At 41.7% G+C, this 21,598-nt stretch overlaps 1 protein-coding gene across 2 annotated transcripts in view; it reads right to left on the bottom strand.

Annotated features, from left to right (window-relative positions):
• Positions 1-21,176, bottom strand: part of DPYS (dihydropyrimidinase) — an 82,982-nt gene extending 61,806 nt beyond the window's left edge. For both annotated transcript variants that reach the window (XM_035276612.3, XM_035276611.3), the window contains exons 1-3: positions 20,783-21,176; positions 5,141-5,299; positions 1,321-1,500 (exon numbers count right to left, since the gene is read on the bottom strand). In XM_035276612.3, coding sequence (XP_035132503.1) covers positions 1,321-1,500; positions 5,141-5,299; positions 20,783-21,046 — 603 coding nt within the window. In that variant the 5' untranslated portion in view covers positions 21,047-21,176. The remainder of the gene's footprint in view (positions 1-1,320; positions 1,501-5,140; positions 5,300-20,782) is intronic.
• Between the last annotated feature and the right edge of the window lie 422 nt (positions 21,177-21,598).

Below are 21,598 nucleotides of genomic sequence, written 5' to 3'. Positions count from 1 at the left end.
GATGTTTACCAGAGGCTGGGAAGGGTATTGGAGAGGGATGTGGGGGGAGGTGGGGATGGTTTCTGTGTAAAAAAAAAAAAAAAAGAATGAATGAAGTAGATTTAGTACTTGATAGCTCAACAGGACTATAGTCAATATTTGCACCTTTTAAAATAACTAAAAGAGTAAAATTAGATTGTTTGTAAAATAAAGAGTAAATGCTTGAGGGGATAGATACCCAGTTTTCCATGATGTGATTCTTATGCGTTGCATCTGATGTACTCCATAAATATATACCCCTACTATATACCCCACAAAAATAAAAAACTTTAAAAAGAAAAGATGAAAAAGATATGAAGTTAGTTCTAATCACATTCTTTGAAAAGCAATATCTGTATTAAGACTTAATATTGATTAGGAAAACAAAACAAAATACTATGGCTCCTTGTTGAAGTGACTCGGCATACTCTGTAATCCGTTCTACTTTTTCATGGACTGATCCTCTTCGCTTGCTTCCCAGTCCAACCCACTAAATGGTATTCGACCTGTTATCTCTCTTCTTCAAAATGTTATTTCTTCCTTAAAAGAAGGGCATGAAGTCAACACTCAGAGTGGTAAAAAGACTTCCTGGTGTCATGAAACTATAAAGTAAAAGAGTCTAATTTAAACCCTGGTCTGTTTTTTGTTCTGTTTTGTTTTTACAGCTCACGCTCTCTTCTCATTATTCCTCTCTGCCTTGTGGCCACCGAACCTCAATCTCACTCAGTTTAATGGGAGCTGAGCCTAGGGAGACAAAAAAAAGTCAGCTAATATAAAGAGCAAGAGACAGCTCTTTAAATCTTGCAGATGCTGTACCCTTCAGGCATTAATAATAGGACTAACATAAGAAATAAATATCATCTCGATTCCTCCAGAGCACATTTTAATATACAGTTTCTGAAAAGAGCAGAGCTTTAAACAGCTACCTAATACACTGCTTAAGTCATAAGATGACACCGATGTTATCCATGCTTTGGTATTCTGAACAAGCAGCCTGAGCTTCTGAAAAACAACAATAAAGCCAAAACTGTGCCGGAGAACACAAAGAAAAGTATTTGTGTTTTCATAACAGCACATGTCTGAGATTTAAGAGCTGGTTTGCAAAGGGGAAATCCTCATTCAAGGGTATATACTACCTGCCCAAAGCTGAGAGCAGGGACTCCAGTAAATGAAGTTGGGAGTTTCTGAGCCGCAGAAAATCCATTTCTGGATTTCTCAGTTTACCTGTTTAGACCCAATCATCTTCACCTTAAGTTATGGCTGCTGTCATTTCTGTAGAAGCTTTGGAATGCAAATGCTTACCTCTGCAATTAAGTCTCCATTTTCCGCATGGACCTGGGCAATTGCTCCAATTTCCTTGCACTGAGAGAAGGCTGCGTACATCTCCAGGTCTCTCACCATGTACAGATCTTTATAGGCCATAAACATTTTGAAAGAGTTAACACCTTTATCGTGCACAAGGATTTTCATTTCTTCTTTAACCTAAAAGGAAGCAGCAACCATAACAACAATACATTACTCTAATTTAAATCATAATCTCAACATTCTCTAAAACATTGCATTTGGAAGAGAAATAAGTAAAATAAGGACAAGAGTTTAGTTCCACAAAAATGCAATCAAGGCCTTGATCTTTCTCCCAGGTTATACCCCATTACATCTGATAAATTGCTGCTGCTCTCATACTTTAAAATCACGAACAAGCAAAGAGCTTTTCCCAAAGTACTTTATTTCTGTACTTGGATATAAAATTCTCTGCATCTATCTCCTGGTTCAAGGAAATTATTCTAGAAAATGAGCGTGAAACCATGTTGACAGCAACAGAAGCAACCATAGATCCAGCAGGAATGAACGTTAATGTGAGGTAAGAATTCCACTTCAAATCTGAAAGCCATGGGTGGAGTTCTTAGAAAGAGGAAGTAGAGGGTGCAGACGGACCCAGGCATGCCTGAGAAAGCACGAGCTCAGGGTTTAGCTGTAGGGCCAGCTGGGGAGGGCATGGGACCCACTGGCAGCTCCTCAGAGGTGAGAGAGCTGGAGACTCGGGACCCATTGGAAGTTCAGAGGCCTTCAGGGTTGCCAAGGGTCAGGATCAAGTTAATGTCAAAACTATCTAAATAATTGCCTTTTTTTTTTTTTTTTTTTTTTTTGAGGCAGTTTCTTGCTCTGTTGCCCAGGCTGGAGTGCAGTGGCATGATCTTGGTTCACTGCAACCTCTGCCTCCTGGGTCCAAGTGATTCTCCTGCCTCAGCCTCCCAAGTGCCACCACACCCAATTAATTTTGTATTTTTAGTAGAGTTGGGGTTTCACCATGTTGGCCAGGCTGGTCTCTAATTCCTGACCTCAAGCGATCCACTTGCCTTGACCTCCCAAACTCCTGGAATTATAATTGCTCTTGTAGGTTAGATTCAAACCTCAATAAGGATCAAAAATTTCAAAGGAAAAAAGTGTAGATTTGACCAAATAAGACTGAACTTCTATATGTTAAAGCATATACACACACACGTAATGAAAAACGTAACAAGCATAGGATTATTACTCTTAGCTAATAAAAGTTCTTTCAACTCGATAAGAAAAACATGTTGAAAAATGTTGCCGACAATTCACGGAGGAACTATAAATGACTAATAACACATGCAAAAAATAAACTTCCTACTAATGCAAAAGTACAAAATAAAGCAGTGTAATTCTATTGAGTCCGCAAAGTTTAAGAATGATAATATGACACATGAATTTACTCACTGCTCTAACTGTTCATTCCCTTAGTAATTGTCCTCCCTTTTCTTGATGGTGCTTATCACCTGGCATAGCACGTTCTTACTTGCGGATCACCTGTCTGCTGCACTAGGATTTCAGCCCCACAAGAGAAGGGTCCTTGTGAGATTTGTCCAGTGCCATACCCTAGAACAGTGCCTAGTGCATAGTGCCCACTCAGTAACTATTTATTGAATAAATTAATTATTAATTAACTAATTTAGGAAAAAAGCACCAAATTACTGAGAGTGGGCAAGTGATGGAATGTGCTCCAAGTTAGGTTAAGTGACAACAGCAAGGGACAGAACATGGAACAGTGCACCTCATTTTTTCCCCCTAACAGTTTCAGATTTTTTACAGTGAGTACTTTAGCTTTATAGTCAGAAAAAAAATGCTTGAAACATTGTTAGCATACTCACATGATGGGCTTCTAAAGGGGATCATGATCTGCATGATCTGCATTGCTTACATGAAATATCTTTTGGTCCCTGAGTAGAAGAGCCCTCATTAATCATCCCTGCCATTCACATCCATGGAAGAGTCTCATTATACAAACTTGCAAGCACATTAGCTTCAGCCTTGCTCCTTCGCAAGTGTGGTACCTGAACCAGCAGCAGCAGTATCACCTGGTTGCTTGCTAGAAACGCAAATCTCAGGTCCCAGCTGCTTCTAACCTACTGCTATGGGTTGACTTGTATGACCCCAAAATTCATATGTTGAAGCCCTAATCCCATGTTTGGAAATAGAGTCCTTGCAGATGTAATTTGTTAAGATGAGTTCATGAGCACATGGGCTTTATCCAATGTAACTGGTGCCCTTATATGAAGTGGAAACTGGGACATACACCTGCCACAGGGAGAACATTATATGAAGATGAAGGCAGAGAATGCCAAAGGTTGTCAGCCAACTACCAGAAGTCAGGACACAGGAATAGAACAGGTTCTCCCTCAGATCCGTCAGAAGGAACCAACCCTGCTGACATCTGGATCTCAGCCTTCTGGCCTCCACAGCTACGAGATGGTAAATGTCTGTTGTTTACGCCATTTTGTTTCTGGTACATATGTTTGCTAGCATTACAGCAGCCCTAGCAAATGAATAAACCCCCTGAACAGAATCTGCAATCTGCATTTTAGCAAGGTTTACCAGGTGACTTTTTGCATACACAAGTGTGAGAAGCTCTGTTAAGGACAAACACCATTACCTTTGCTCCATGTTATAAGGAGAATAGGAAAAGGAAGAGAGGAAGGAAGGGACTGAGGGAAGAGAAGAAAAGAAGGAAGGAAGGGAGGCAGGGAGGGAGGGAAAACAAGAGGAAAGAAGGGGGGGAGGGAAGGAAAGGAGGGACGATCCTAAAAGCGTAAGAGTTCAGATGAATCTCTAAAAGTGGCATGTTTGGAGAAAAATTAACTTTAGCTATGGACTATAAACCTTGCTATTATGTTTGCTGAACTATCTGTTACAGAATGTTTGTTTTAGATTAACTTGGTGTCTAAAGCCTGAGTTTGTCGGGGAGGTGGGACTATAAGTGACTCAAATAATGTCCTAATGGTGAACTCTTTCTGGTAAAAAGATTTCTGAATTAAGTGTAATGTAGAAAAACATGTTGCAATTTAAATTCCAAGTAAAAGTTTCTTCCAAAATTCACACACAAATTTATGTGGGAAGGAATCAACATATTTTAACATCTCTCAAAACTGTCTTATCTATCTAAATCATGTTATTTCTGCCATGGGCTGGGTAATTAGTGGACATGGAAGGTTGCTTTAAGCTCTGTTATGAAATGGTCTGACCAGGTGGTAACAGCAGAGCAGGAAGATCACTCGGTCAATATACAGCTGGGAGAAGACTCTGGAAGCAGTCCAGGCCTGTCCCTTCCTCTCTAAAGAAGGCTCATGAGTGGGAAGGCAGGCTTCTAGTTCGAGAGAATTCTAAATTGAGAATTTCCTTGATTTTTTTGAGATATTAAACTTTTTTTTGTTGAACTTCTAACCTATGGGGAAATACCGTTTAAAAGATTCTGGGGATATTGAATTTAAGAAAAAGAGAAATCAAATTGATGATGATTTGTTCTCGTCATCAATGCTTTAGGTGTAATGTTTAATATACTGTAATACATTAGGAGAAGCTGCTATGAATGAGCATAAAGATGGATCCTATTGTCTTTATATTATTTTTTAAACTTAGATTTTAAAATTGATAATACTTTGCAGGATTAAAAATTCAGAAGATACAAAAGAATATGCAATGAAAAGTCTTCCTGCCAGTTTGTCCTCCCGTCACCGAAGAAGCAATCAGTGTCGCCAGTTCCTTGCTCTTGTGCAGTGTGAGGACAAGAGGACAACGGGGACACATTGGAATCCAGGTGTGTTACCTGGTCACTCCACCATGTCACTGCCACATGAAGGCTGTAGTCGCAGCAAACTTTAGGATCAGCCCAGCTTCGCCAGGTCTCAAAGGCCTCAATGAGGGAGCCACCTTTCTGAGGAACGGCGAAATCAAGGATCATGGTGGTGCCTCCTGCAAGAGCAGCCTGGAATCATAAGAAGGTTTCAACAAATTAGCCATCAGTTGCCTAGTTAAGTCATTTATCATCTTGAACAATGTGCATTTGTAAGCACCTGGGCAAACTCAGTGGGTCCAGGAAATTGCAAAAAGATGCTGCCTGTTTAAATGATCCAGAAAGGCATGAATAGACTTCTCATAAATTAAGTTAAAATATTAAAACTGCTGGAATTGCTTCTGCAAAAGGACTGCCATATCTGATAAGATTAAAATGGCTTTGACTCAAAGAAAACAGAGTGAGGACTGTAAAGAAAAATCAAAATGGAAAAGTGAAAAAAAGTACACATTTTTCTTCTTGAGAAGCTACTTTCATTATTATAAAATTCCATTTTATCAGAATCCATTCTGATGAGCTGTTACCTCTAACTTCCCTGTGGTCCTCCTGGAATCCTGGGAGACTTACATGGTCCCACCTTGTCTGCATTCCCAGAAACCAACTGGTGACCACGTCATCTTTCTTAGATTTGCACCTGCCCCTCTGGTCTTAGTTCAGATCGTTCTCGTTTCTCACCTTAACTATTGTAAGAGTCCTGATTGATCTTCATCTCCCACTCCCTCCAATACAAATCCCTCATTGCAATTCGAGGGATATTTCCAAAGCATAAATGTGACCACTTGACTCCAAAGATGAAAACTGAGTGCTTCTCCCTGCCTCTGCACAAACTGAAATCTTCATAACGTGGTCTATAAATCCCTGCATTCTGCCTCAACTTGCCAAATTTACCCCTTGGCATATCATATTACATTACATCATGACTAATTTGAAAACTGTTAATACATCACATGACTTTGACTAATTATTTAAATTGATTTTATTTAAACTAAAATCACAAGATGGTTAATTGTTTTTAATTGTTGTATTCAAACAGTGTAGGTGAAGAAAATATAGACAGATGGAATGCTAGCACAGTGCCTTAGACTATGGACCTGGGAGGCTCATGGGCACCAGGGTACAAAGGTCAGTGTCATTACGTATTCACTGTGGTAATCTGAGCAATTTCTTAACCTCTGTGTGCCTTTAATTCACCATCTGCAAAACGAGGACAATTGTACCTAAAGCATAGGCTTGTGAGGAGGAGTAAACAGGTAACATATACCGAGTGCTTAGGGTCAGGTGCAGTGGCTCATGACTGTAATCTTAGCACTCTAAGAGGCTCAGGTGGGAGGAGTGCTTGAGCCCAGGAGTTCAAGACCAGCCTGGGCAACATGGTGAAACCCCATCTCTGCAAAAAGGTAAAATTAGCCAGGCATGGTGGCACATGCCTGCAGTCCTAGCTACTTGGTAGACTGAGGCAGGAGGACCTCTTGAGCCCAGGAGTTTGAGGCTGCAGTGAGTTATGATTGCACCACTGCATGCCAGCTTGGGCAACAGAGTGAGTCCTTGTCTCAAAAATAAACAAGTAGATAAAAAATAAACAGGTAAATAAAAGAGCCTAGTACAGAGTTAGATTCACGCTAAGTGCTTTATGAGTTCAGCACTACTATTTCAGGATGGGGAACTTTTCCATCATCTCTATATCATGTTATCTGATCACCAGAAATGTGGTCATGTTACAACCCAGGAGGGCACAGTGCTCCAGCCTCTCCTTCCGGCCCCCATCGCCCTCCCCCCATGGCGTCCAGAAACACCAGATGCCCCCATGTCCTACCTGGTATGCCAGCTCTATTCTACCCCCACTTTTCTTGCTTATTTCAGTAGATTTGTATTCTTCCTTGAGTTACTTGGCCCCACTCCAATTCTTTTTGCTCTCAAAAATTACACTTTTTATACAGGATCCTGTACATTGTCTCCACCTTAACATTGCTTTATCCGTGGCAAAACAATACGTATTTGCATTTCTTAAGAAATCCCTATTGATGTAATGAAAATACTAGGAAAAAATTCCTTGGGCTTTGTATTTTTATTTGAATACGGATTAATGTTCTTACCTTCTTCCTTCTTAAAGTATCTTCCCAGTATGACAAGACATCCCTGAGGACCAAGGACATTTTTCTAATAGAATGTGCTGTTAATTAAAGCGTTGGAAGAAAGTCCTCTTTTAGCAACTACTGAACTAGAAAATCAAGCTTAAAGAACTATTCTTTCTATTCTTTCCCTATTAAAAGTCTACCACACACAGCCTGTGGAGAAACTAGCTACACGGCTGGTGGGAATGTAAACTGGAACAGCCAGTTAGGAAAACAGTTTGGAGTTCCTCTCACAGTTAAAGATAGAGTTACCGTAGGACCAAGCAATTCCACTCCTAGGTCTATAGCCAAGAGAAATTAAAACATGTTCTTGTAAAAACTCGTACACAAATCTTCACAGCAGCATGATCCATGATAGACAAAAAATAGAAACAATACAAATGTCCATCAACTCAGGAATGGATAAATAAAATGTCATCTATTCATACAATGGGGTAATATTTGACCATAAAAGGAAATGAGAAACTGACACATGATATGACACGGATAAAGTTTGAAAATATGATGCTAAGTGAGAGATGCCAGTCACAAAGATTATATAGTGTGTGATTCAATTTATATGAAATGTCCAGAAGAGGCAAATCCACAGAGCAAGTGGGATGGTGGTTGTCTGGTGCTGGGTAGGATGAGGAGTGTCCAGGGTGATAGCTAAAGGATATGTTGTTTCTTTTGGGGGTTAAAAAAAAGTGTTCTGGCTGGTAACGGTGGCTCACGCCTGTAATCCCAGCACATTGGGAGGCTAAGGCAGTGGATCACCTGAGGTCAGGAGTTCGAGACTAGCCTGGCCAACATGGTGAAACCCCATCTCTACTAAAAATACAAAAATTAGCTGGGTGTGGTGGCAAATGCCTGTAATCCCAGCTACTCGGGAGGCTGGGGCAGGAGAATCACTTTAACTTGAGAGGCAGAGGTTACAGTGAGCCAAGATTGCGCCATTGCACTCCAGCCTGGGTGACAAGAGAGAAACTCCATCTCAAAACAAACAAAAAAGTGTTCTGGGGCCGGGTGCGGTGGCTCAAGCCTGTAATCCCAGCACTTTGGGAGGCCGAGGCGGGTGGATCACGAGGTCAAGAGATCGAGAACATCCTGGTCAACATGGTGAAACCCCGTCTCTACTAAAAATACAAAAAATTAGCTGGGCATGGTGGCGCGTGCCTGTAATTCCAGCTACTTGGGAGGCTGAGGCAGGAGAATTGCCTGAACCCAGGAGGTGGAGGTTGCGGTGAGCCGAGATCGTGCCATTGCACTCCAGCCTGGGTAACAGCAGCGAAACTCTGTCTCAAAAAAAAAAAAATTGTTCTACAATTGATTGTGGTGATGCTTGCACAACTCTGTGGATATAATAAAAGCCATTGTCCTATACACTTTAAATGACCAAATTGTATTGTAGGTAGATTTTATCTCCATAAAACTGCTATCAGAAAAGCTCTACCACATGCAAGTCATTATATGTAGTGAAGGAAGTGGGAGATCACACAAATAATTAGGCAATGTGGGCAATGATTCTCTCCTCAGGGTGTTTATAGGAGAGACAGAAATATGAGCAAATAAATATAATAAAATAATTAGATTGTAATAACAGGTCTACTTTTATAATAAACAGTAGCATTGAAATTGCCAAAGGGAGGTAAAATTTGCTAAGCTCCCTAGAAGAGGTACAGACAAAAGATGACTGGGAATTCAGAGGAGAGAAAGATTAACTCAGAGATCAGAGACAGCTTGGATTTTAATCAGGATTAGGACCTACACCCGGAAGCTTTCAATTAAGTATAATAATATCGGACTCACAGCAAGTGCTGTGATGCGGTTTCTGTGCTCCCTGACGCTCTAGGAATGATTCCAGTGTTTTGCATATTTTAACCATCCCAAGAGCTCTGCAGCAGGCAGTATGGTTAACTGCACTTTAGAGTGGTGAAAACCGACTACAGAAAACCTAGATGACACGACGGGTTGGCAGGTACAGCAAACCACCATGGCACATTCTGCACATGTATCCCAGAACTTAAAGAAAAATAAACTGAATACAGAACCATCATTTTGGCCAAAATATCATGGCCAGCAAGGGACAATGGCAGGGTTGGAGACTGAGTCATCAGGCCCTAGAGCCTGGGCCTCCAGGAAACGTGAACTGCATGTGGGGAAGCTCTGAGGAAGAAGATCAAGGGGAAGAGGTAGTAGCTCAGCACAAAGTGGTAAAGGGCAGAATTAAGGTGACCATATAAAATGTTGGTCCCAGAGGAGGAAGACAGGGCAATGATTGTTTTTAGGCACAAAGGGAGTCAGGTGAGCCGATTTGACTGGAATGATTGAGAAGAGGGCAGGTGAGTGGAGTGTGATCTGCACTTAGGAGGAACACGAGTGAAGTGGAGAACCTCCTGAGAGTGAGGTGCTTGGGCACGTGTCCACCTGGTGGTACTTGCGGACAGGGAGACACACAGACCTGATTCCAAAGAGCATCAAGACTAGGAGAAAAATGTAGCAGTGACCTGGTAGAGGATGCCAGAGCGGTTCTGAGGCTGGCCAAAATGGCCAGACATGACAATATGAGCCACAATAACGTGCTTCAGAACATACCAACACTCTCCATGAACACAAAACCGCACTTAGCTAAGAAAAATGTTTAAGTGGCTAGTCCTGGGTGGTATTATTCCAGGTTTTTTGATTTTCCCCTAGTTAAATTTTATTTTCAACATTGTCTAAATTTTTTATTAAAAATTATAATTTTTATAAGAAAAATAAATATTTTACATAAAATACATGACACAAGGCATATATATATATATATATATATATATATACAGTCATTTGTCATAATGGTGTCTTGATCAATGACAGGACTATATATATGACAGTACACAGTACCATAGTTCTACTGTACCTATTCTATGTTTAGCAATGTTTAGATATACACATATTATTATTGTGATTGCCTGTGGTATTCAGTAGAGTAACATACTGAACAGGTTTGGAGCCTAGAAGCCTAGGTGTGTAGCAGGCTATACCATCTAGGTTTGTGTAAGTACACTCTATGATGGTGTCACAGCCACAGATTTGCCTAATGACACATTTCTCGGAATGTATCCCTGCTATTGACACATGACCACATATGGTGTATACATTAAATAGAGCCGTTGATGGTCTTCTTACCAGACTGAAGATATGATAGTCAAAGGGCCACTCTTCTAAAACTAAAGCAAATGAAACTTCTTGGGGCTACAATTTGAAAGCTCCTGAATGAGGGTTTATCACAAATGGTCCACCTTCCTAATGAACTAGGAGCAGGAAAGAGAGAGAAGAGGAAGAACCTCCTATCTTTCGCTTCTTCTTGTTCTGTTTCTTATCCTCGTTCTTATCTTCCTCTCCTCAACCCTGAACTGGGAATGAATTTGGAGAAGCTATGTTGAATGGGAAAGGATGGCTGGGGCCGAATTTCTCTCAAATAGCTATATGAAGCCTGGTTATTTCCTTTGCTGTTATTTCGGATTGACTTCTTTCCATTTTTATTTGTCAGCTAGCCAAACAAAATGGATTTAGCTTTTCTAATCTTGGCTCACAAATCAATTATTTCAGCTCCTAATTACTTTCGCTGTTCTTCCTTGTAAACCTTCCAGTTTACCTAAAAACTCTTTTGGGGAACAGCGAAGCCCATGCTGTTTCCAGAAGAAATGCAATGGAACAGAAATTGAGATAAACTCTAACAGTGGATCATAATGTTACACAAGATTTTATTTAAGAATATTCGTTCCATTGTAAATCCTTACTGAAAGTACAGTAGTGATCCCTTATCCAAGAGGGATACATTCCAAGACCCCCAGTGGATGCCTGAAACTGAGGATAGTATTGAACCCTACATATGCTATGTTTTTTTCTTATATGTACATACTGACGATAAAGTTTAATTTATCATTGGGAACAGCAAGAGATTAACAGCAATAACTAATAAAAAAAAATAGAGCAATGATAACAATTTGCCAGCATTTCTCTTGCACTTTGGGGCCTTTATGAAGTAAAATAAGGGTGACTTGTAGGTGGGCACAAGCTCTGCAATACTATGACCGTTGACCTGATAACCAACCCAGCTACTAAGTGACTGACGGGCAGGGAGTGTCTATAGCATGAATGTGCTGGACAAAGGAAGGACTCATGTCCCAGTCCCAGGTAGGATAGAGCAGGATGTCTGGAGATTTTGTCACACTACTCAGGATGGTGCACAATTTAAAACTTACGAATTGTTTATTTCTGGAATTTTCCATTTAAGACTTTGGACTATAGTTGGCCTCAGGTAACTACAGAAATTGAAATCATGATTCAGGGTACACTACCCTATCCAAATGCCTTTTCTTCCCTTTTATAGTGCCACTAAATTTTTATTTCTAAGCTTATCCTGAAACAAGCAACTGTGTTCCACTAAAATCCATCACAGAACGTGCACCACCCAAATAAAACAAAAAGAAACCCAACAGTATGTTTGAGCCTTAGGGAGAAAAGCTCCTGGCTGAATTTCCAGCTCTCTCACAATCATGGAAACCTATGAAAACAAGCTTCATGATCCCAGCGTATGTCCCAAATCCAGAAACACATTCAGCTTTGTAAAGTTGTCTTGCACATTCCTGTCTACACTTGGCTTCTCGACATCCCACCAAAAACCTGAGTCACCCCTGACACCTACTTCTCTTCTTCCCTGAATCCCCAAATCCAATCCATGAACAAGCCCTGGAGGCTGCTCCTACGAGCTCCCGGAGCCTCTCCACTCCTGCATCTTCACCTCTACTGCCCGGTGCCATCTTCATCTTCCCACTGGACTAGCACAGTGAAGAAATGAAAGGGAGGGAAAACAGAAAGGAAGAGGCCCATAAAGGGGCCCTCTTGAGTTAATGAGTAGGTTACCACCGTGAGCAACCAGAGTTCAATCCCCAGAGAATGCTCTGAGTAACAATGTGAACACAACTCCAAGGTAGGAGGTATACTTGCTCTATGTCTGCCCAGCCATATCTGCCATTTCCAACCTTTTATTTACTTCTCTTTGCTCTTAAGATGAAGAAAAAAACAATTGTTGCCCAACCCATAAGGTCTGACATGACCTGAACTTCAGCTTTCTCCAAAGCTCTCTATTAAGTTGTTTCCTCTCAACTCATTCACACCACTCCAGTGACACTGTCCCTTGGCTCTCTTAGGGGACCTGAGTTCTTTCCCATTTCGGAGAGAGACAGCACTCATGTTCTTCCCTCCTCTACCCATTCCTGTGCTGAGTCCAACCAATTCTTAACCCTGGATCATGCTGGAATCATGTAGGAAGCATTTACCCCATACCTCAGAGATTCTGATTTAATCAATGTTCGTTCATCCCTGTACGTTCTGTGCCCATTACAGTGCCTGGCACATAAATGTTCTCAACATATTTGAAGAAGGGAAGTAAGAGAAGGACCAATGAATTTCCCCAAAAGTTATGAGATGGAATAATTATGATTCAGTTTTCCAATAGCAAACTGGGAAAGCTGTGTAAGTTGCATGTTAATGTGAAATGTCATTTCTCAAAAATATTGCTAGTCCTGGCCCTGTAGTTTCCTAAATTCTTCTATGAAAATGTTAATATGGAATGTCAATGCTGACCACATCAAAGGTTAAATGCTTAGTTTTTCTGAAGTTCATTACCAAATCAGTGTTAACTGGGACTTGAACAAACACAATTATCGTTTATTTCTGTATCTATGCCTCAAATAATTTCTTAACTTCTAAAAAAGATTACATTTTGTTTTACTTTCACATGAATGTTAAGGTCTTTGCTTTTATGTGTGAACATCAGATCCTCAGGCTCAGGAATTCATCCATGACTATCACTATATAATGCAACTTTGCTGTTAGATGCAATGAAACATAACAGCAAATTTGAAGTGTCCTCCCTCAATTTGTTACTTCACTTGTGAGAAGAAAGCACAAGGCAGTGTTGAGGTGTAGATGCTGGGCAGTTGCCCAGGCTCACTTATCAGCCAAGTAAGCAGCTCAGAAACACAGCCAGGTGATGCAGGTCAGTGTGAATGATGACTCAGCAAAAGGGAAAATGCCAGATGTCACTAACCTCACGTGTTTACACAAAAATTGTGACAATCAGCCAGGCGCGGTGGCTCAAGCCTGTAATCCCAGCACTTTGGGAGGTCGAGGCAGGTGGATCATGAGGTCAAGAGATCGAGACCATCTTGGTCAACATGGTGAGACCCCGTCTCTACTAAAAATACAAAAAAAAATTAGCTGGGCGTTGTGGCGCGTGCCTGTAATCCCAGCTACTCGGGAGGCTGAGGCAGGAGAATTGCCTGAACCCAGGAGGCGGAGGTTGCGGTGAGCGAGATCGCGCCATTGCACTCCAGCCGGGTAACAAGAGCAAAACTCCGTCTCAAAAAAAAAAATTGTGACAATCATCAAAGCAAAGTCTACAAAGTTCAAACTTACTATATAAAGTGTCTTATCAAAGTCCAGACAGATTAGAGACCCATATGCCTCTAGTCTGTTTACCACTGAGAACAAATACCATGGTTTTCATCTCTAGAACCTCTGTACCAGCCACAATGCCTGGCACTTAGTGGGTTTCCAAGAAATACTTGTTGACTGAATTCATGAAACCTAACAGCCAACTTTAAAAATCTTATTTTGGGATTATTCCATATTAGATGGCAGTTGAAGCTCTAGAATATGCCACTGTAGCATAAAGATTATTTTGAGCTCAAGATATTTGAGAATAGGTGTTTTTTTTTTTTCCTGAAGTCCCAAATCTGCTATAAAGCAAAGCCTTCCCAAAGACCTCAATTATCCCCTCTCCAGGGGTTTCACAACCAGGGATGATTGGCTTATCACCGTAGACTTGGAAGCTGACACCATACCTAATAGACATTGTCACAAAATTATCATATGTCCCATATTTCCTTCTAAGGGTCCATTTACCTTTTCTAAAAGCCATTTGTTTTCCTATGTGTCTTTTCTCCCCATGACTGTCCCCTATTAAGAAGTCATTTGTTTCTTTGTAAGTGTCTGCTCTGCCTTCCCTTATTCTGTTAAGATAGTGTATAACCCCCAAATTCTAGCCCCCTCCTTGAGCCACATTTTTCTGTGAATTCCTACATATGTACGTGAATTTTTAAAATTTGTCTTTTCTTTTGTGAATCTCTCTTTTGTCAGTTTAATTTGCAGGCTGGGTGCAGTGGCTTACACCTGTAATCCCAGCAGTTTGGGAGGCTGAGGTGAGTGGATTGCTTGAGCTCAGGAGTTTGAGATCAGTCTGGCCAACATAGTGAGACCTTGTCTCTACAGAAAAAAAATACAAAAATTAGCTGGGCATAGTGGTGTCCACCGGTAGTCCCAGCTACTGGGAGGTTGAGGTGGGAGGATTGCTTGGGCCTGGAATGTTGAGACTGCAGTGAGCTGAAATTGTACCACTGCACTCCAGCCCAGGTGACAGAGTGAGACCTTGTCTCAATAAAATAAAATAAAAGTAATTATCCACCATTGACCAGAAAGCAGTGAAATGGGAATGATAATGAGCACATACACTGAAGAGCAGTCTGAATGTATGTATTAAAGTCCTTTAGGATGTGTCTAATACTCATGGACCCAGGCATTTTATTCTAAGGGGTGATTTCTGAGGCAGTCATCAAGAATATGAACAATAATTTACATATAAGGATGTCTGTCGCAGCATTGTTATATATTGGAAAAAAAAACTGGAAATCACTGAAGTGTCCATCATGAAGAAGATGAGAGCTGAACCATTAATGTTTGGGAAACAGGAAGAAAAATGAGTTTGAAACTTGGAGGAGAGGTCACATTTAGTTTGGAACATGCTGAGTTTGAGGTGCTTCTGGGATATCCAGGTTGTGATATCCAGAGACAGGCAGAAATTGAGGCGTGAAGCTTAAAGAACATGGAGGCTGGAGAAAGAGATCCAAGACTCAGCCTGAGAGAGGATAATGGGGCCTCAAAATTACATTCTCCAGTGGTATCTAAGGACAGGGGTAAATGTTAAATGAACAAGGCTGACTCCAATCAGTATACCCAATTTGGTAAAAGGAAACAAATGTTTATATGTCCCCACTAAAAAAGAAATATCTAGAAGGATATGTAGCCAAATGTTAAAATTATAGGTGATTTAAATATTATTTTTCTTTATACTCATCTGTATTTTTCTTGTTTAAAAAAGCAATTGATTCATTTAACTAATGTATATTGAGTGACTATAATGTGCCAGCATTTTCTTAAGGGCTGGATGACAAGTATATACTGTTTTTATAACTTAAAGAACTCTTTTTGAATTGCTCATCTAACCAACGCCTCATTTCACATATAAGAACATGCTGACAGGAGGCTGAGGCAGAGAATTGCTTGAACCCAGGAGGCAGAGGTTGCGGTGAGCCAAGATCGTGCCATCTCACTCTAGCCTGGGTAACAAGAGCAAAACTCCGTCTCAAAAAAAAAAAAAAAAAAAAAAAAAGAACATGCTGACAATTTTGAGAGAAGAAATGACCTGCTCAAGGTCACAAAATCAGCCCACACAGCTCCTGAAGCCCAGCCTGGAGCCTCGGACAAGCGACAGAAAAGGGGACTTGATTTGCAACCAAGGTTTCCGAAGCACAGCTCTTCCACAAGTTGCGGAAAGCTCTATAAATGCAACCGTAAATGTGTGGTGTGCTTAATCACATGCCTTGCACTGCCTTATAAGTAATCACCACAATGGCATTTTACCAAACATTTCAAAGCAAAGTGTAATTTCCTTTCTCAATTTACCAAACATTTCAAAGCAAAGTGTAATTTCCTTTCTCAATAATTTTGAGAACTTTTCATCCTTTACAATAAAGAAGAAGAAAAGAAAAAAAGAAAAATGTGTTGCGTGGTTTCCCAGATTTTAAAAAGATGTTTCTCCCGCCAGCTACTGACACTTCCAGGTTTTTAATACGACTCCACTCACTCCGACCTGCATATGCCTATGAATATAAATTCATGTATATTTGAAAACTTGCCAAACTCTTATAATTTATTCTCTTATCACAGGATGTAGTAAAAGCAAAGTCACAATTCTTCCAAATTTATTAAATTCATACCACCCATTGAATAAAAAATTCCATTGTCCTTCCTTACAGTTATTGAGTTATCTGAAGAGCACTGTACATCTGGTCTAGACTAATACAATGAAATATGATTTCTTTAAAGCAGAACATTATTTCCATTAGTTACTTCAGAAAGCTTTTACCTGTAATTAAGTTAATCAATTATAGGCTTTAATCCAATCTCTGACATGAATTAGATTTACAAAATAAATAACCTTTAGTTAACCTATATTCATTTTTAAAATTGAATCCCATCACAGTCTAGTGATCGATAAATAGAGTACCACGAACAATATCCTTTTCTATTTGTCAGGTATTATAAATGATCAGCCTGCTGGATGTAGAATGCAAACAGCTATTGGCCTAACCTTTTGGGGCCCGTCTCCTGAAAGCATAATATATCATTTTTACTTTATGTTTTTTCTATACTTAAGGTTCATTTCTGTACCCTTGCAGATGATGTGGCTATAAATATATGTGTTATACAAATGCCTTATAAACCATTAATACCTGCAGTGTGTATTTATTTTGATAACCTTAACTGCCTCCAGCTTTAGGAAAGTGAAGAGCTACTGTCTTTTCTAAAGATGACTCTGCTCCATTTTTGGGAAAGTGGCCTTGCATTAACATGCAACTTACATGGCTTTGTCATCTATCACTTGCTACCCTGACAAATCTGAACATTAGATGTTTTTTCCAAAGAATAGACACTAGTAGGTAACAGCTTTAGTGATGGGGTCAGGCAGTACTGTATCCGAAGAGCCACTCAATCAGTTACAGCCCTAGATGAGCAACCTTAAGCAGATTACTTGAGCTTCAATTTCCTCAATTGTAAAAAAGTGGATAATGGCATCTAGGATTTTTGGAAGATAATGCACAACTTAGGGCAATGCCTGGCATGTGCTTGATAAAATAGATGTTACTTAAATGTATTAATAAGAAGAAGATGTTTTTCAAGTTTAACATATCATACAACCAGTATTTACGAAAGGCCTATCTCTGTCTCTAGCTCCCCAGAAGGAACACCCACCAACGTTGCTTTGGGGATTATTGTGAAGGCAAGGAAAGAATACAAAATAACTCTCTAATGCCTTCTTCCAGAACTCAAGCCAATACTGTAATGTTCATGTTTATCTATATTTCCCCATCTTGTTCACTTTATGAAGCCTCAGCTGTTTCTGGGGATGGGAGTGGTCATCTCTTGGGATCCAACCTACTTATTTTGAAGTGGACTCTTGCAACACAGTCCCTTTGCGAGTACTGTTTAATATTCAACAGGAATTTGGTATTTGCTAAACCTTTGACCTTAATATCTCTGACCATATCACTTTCTGCTTAAGATCCTAAGCTCATGAAGAGCTTGTTTTTGTTTCATGTTTTTGCAACCTTTAAGTACAGAAATGCTTAGAGAATCAGCTGGTGGATAAATCATTTGAGATGTTGACAACAGACTATATCCCATAAGGACATACATTCTCAGCTAAGAATTGTAAATCTCTCTAACTTAGAATATCTCTAAACTAGAATCCCAGAATGGCTAAAGAACAGACACAACACCAAGAACCACCTCCCAGGAGCTTGCAACACACACAGATAATCTTGAGGAAGAGAGGGAATGCCCCTCCCCCGCATAATTCCAGTTCCTCTTCTTTGCTGCTTCATCTGGAACCCTGATGGAGAAAGAGAATGAAAGCTACTGCTCAGCTCTAGGAGGGAGAATGATGCCAGTCGGTAAGTCATGGTCAGCAGTAGCAGCTCCCCGCCTTGCAGACGGGCCTGTTCAGTGGGATGCCCTGCCATCAGCAAAGCACTTTCTTAATGATAAGTCTGTGATAACAGAAAGGGCTGGCACTATCACTGAAAACTGCAAGTTATGACATTTTAAATACAGGTGTACACATACACATAGACGCATGCGCAATATGATCTCAATTATGTAAAACGGAGCATATTAAAAAGCATGAAGGCAACACATCAGAACAATGGCTGTCACTGAGAGGGAGAGTATTATTAATATTTTTCTTCTTTTCACTTTCCTATTATTTTTCCAATTGCTCCCTAGAATCATATATTGCTTAGCTAAAAAAATTATTTTAAATGTAAAAATAAGTTCATTCAAATTCAGTGCATATTACTTTTTTAGCAAAAAGGATAAACAAAGTTTGCTAATTTTCAAAGCAGACAATGATCTGTCCTACAAAAGACTTTATTGACGTAATGATAACGGTTGATAATTAGTAACCAGGGAGAAGCTTTCCAAATGGCGATTTCTGCAGCCTGCCCAGATCCTTCTCTCTGGGTCAAATATAGACTGCCTTTCTTTTTTTCTGTTAAACATTTCAGTCAATCATAGAGGACTTGGGAACTTGGAGGGGGGAGTTGTAAGGAGAACAAAACTGTCAGAAATCAGTATATGAACAAAGCAGCTATCATCAAAACTGCTTTGAAAGACTGTTAGGCTGTCCGTAGTAACATGGGAAGAGAAAGACAGAGAAAGAGAGGAGTGGAGCAGGTACGGGGAGGGAAAGAAGACAGGGAGAGATGGAGAGGGAGGGAGGAAGAAAGCCTACTATATGCTGGACTTAATAGCCCAACTTGTTTCACACATCAAGGTGTGGTCCAAGTGAAAAGCCGAGGCCTTGAGGATATCAATACATCTTCACTTTGGAAGGTGCCATTTCTCTCACAGCAGCTCAAAACACAAGACTCAGGAGGGTATGGGCTTTACTTTAGCCCAAGTGCTGAGAGCAGAATTTTTACTCTTTCTTCTTGTAAAGCTTCTCTGTCAGTCTCTTGATCTTGTGTTGAGGAGCTTTGGGGAAATGTTGCAGGAGTGTCCAATCTTTTGGTTTCCCTTGTCTTGGACCATACATAAAATATACTAACACTGGCTCACTCCTATAATCCCAGCACTTTGGGAGGCCAAGGCTGGTGGATCATGAGGTCAAGAGATAGAGGCCATCATGGTCAACACAGTGAAAGCCTGTCTCTACTAAAAGTACAAAATCAGCTGGGCGTGGTGGCACAGGCCTGTAGTCCCAGCTACTTGGGAAGCTGAGGCAGGAGAATTGCTTGAACCCAGAGGAACGCAGAGATTGCAGTGAGCCAAGATCACACCACTACACTCCAGCCTGGTGACAGAGTAAGATTCTGTCTAAAAAACTCTATCTTATATCAATATCTATATCTATATATGCTAATACTAACTGCAGCTGATGAACTGATGAACTAAGAAATTAAAATTACAAAAATATGTCACAATGTTTTAAGAAAGTTTATGAATTTTTGTTGGGCTGCATTCAAAGCCATTCTGGGCTGTAGGTTGGACAAGTTTGGTTTAAGTTTCTTTCATTGACCCAAACTTCTAGGTCTTTTTATCTAGAGAACCCACGCCTACCTCCACCTGGGGAATGGTGATCTGACTGCCCTCCTGCAACATCAGTAAAACTATGGGTACTCCAGCAGCAAGAATGTTGTGTCCCAGGGCAATGGGATGGAGAAGAGCTAAGGCGAGGCTGCCTTGGAGTGTATGAGTGTTGCGAGATATCATTTCTGGAATACTTTCTCTTCTAAACCCTGGTCAGAGCTATATTTTTTCTACTGGCAGTGCGAGTAGGGGCAGAGGGTAGGGGACAGGAACGTGCACACAGTGGGCATCTAGCCCACCCAGACACATCAGCAGTTACACTGCTAACTTTGAGTCAAGGCTGTAACTAACTACCAGGTGAATGGATTTTTCATTTGGTTTTGGTTGGGGACAAAGGATGGGTAGAAATGGTTGAGGGAAATGGCTGGGAGTGCCTACTTTAAAACAAAGATTCTAAAGAAGGTATGGCCCTGTCTCTACTATAAATACAAAAAATTAACTAAGCATGGTGGCACACGCCTGTAACCCCAGCGACTCAGGAGGCTGAGACCAGAGAATCGCTTGAACCTGGGAGGCCGAGGTTGCAGTCAGCCGAAATCGCGCCATTGCACTCCAGCCTGGGTGACAGAGTGAGACTCCGTCTCAAAAAAAAAAAAAAAAAAAAAAAAAAAAAGAAGAAGAAGAAGGTATGGAAGAGTTAGGACTTCCACAGAACACCAATCAAAATGGGGGGATTTGGGGAGTACGCGGTATAGGGAAATCAGGGTAAGGGGATGGCCTTAAAGAAATTAGCCAAAGGGAGGAATCTGGGGCGTCTGGTTGAGCCAAGGCTGCTGGGCTGCTGCCGAGAAGGGGCGCCGGGAAGGAACCCCAGCCAGGAGATTGAGTCCCCTCTGACACCGGCGGGGGCTGCGCTCTCTCTCACCCACCGAGCCCCTCCGCGCTGCGCTGCGCAAGGCGGCCCCGCTGGGGAGGCTGCCCGAGGCTCCGTGGGTATAGCGGGGCGGGGGCGCGGCGGGACATGTACCTTGGTGCCCTGGTGGAAGTCGTCGATGGACTGCGAGCCCATGAAGGGGAACTGCATGTGCGTGTGCGTGTCGATGCCCCCCGGCAGGACCAGCTTGCCGGCGGCGTCGAGGACCCGCAGCCCCGAGGGCGGCCCCCTCGGAGGCAGCAGGTCGCGCCCGAGCGCCCGCACCACACCGTCTTCCACCAGCACGTCTGCCACCTCGGAGAAGTCGTCGTTGACCACGCGACCCCCGCGGATCAGGAGCCGCGACGGCGCCGCCATGGCCAGAGACGCGCGGGGTCCCACCAGCTCGGGCTGCGCGCAGGGGCGGGGCTGGGCTGGGCGGACTGGGGTGCCCTCCTGCAAGGTCCCCACGGACAGCCCGCGGAGCTCCGGCTCCGGCCGCAAATCCAGAGCCCAGAGGCCTGGCGGGTTTCTGACCTGGCCGCAGGGGCGGCTCCTCCCCCGGGAAGGCCGGGCTGGAGCTCAAAGGCCAGAATTAACAGGTCCGCAGGGTCCTGGCACACTCAGACCCCAGGTGTTCTGCGCCCTGAGTCTAGGTATCCACCCAGGGTTCGGAGTCATTGGAAGGGAAAGATCTTGGAGGTTTTTTTTTTAACTTGGTTTTTTTTTTTTTTTTAATTTTTATTGGATTTTAGGTTTTGGGGTACATGAGCAGAGCATGCAAGACAGTTGCGTAGGTACACACATGGCAGCGTGCTTTGCTTTTCTTCTCCCCTTCACCCACATTTGGCATTTCTCCCCAGGCTATCCCTCCCCACCTCCCCCTCCCACTGGCCCTCCCCTTTTCCCCCCAATAGACCCCAGTGTTTA

Source organism: Callithrix jacchus, chromosome 16 (genome assembly GCF_049354715.1).
Source record: "Callithrix jacchus isolate 240 chromosome 16, calJac240_pri, whole genome shotgun sequence".
NCBI lineage: Eukaryota > Metazoa > Chordata > Mammalia > Primates > Cebidae > Callithrix > Callithrix jacchus.
The sequence above is the reverse complement of the archived record's forward strand: the minus strand, read 5'-3'. Positions and strand labels throughout refer to the sequence as shown.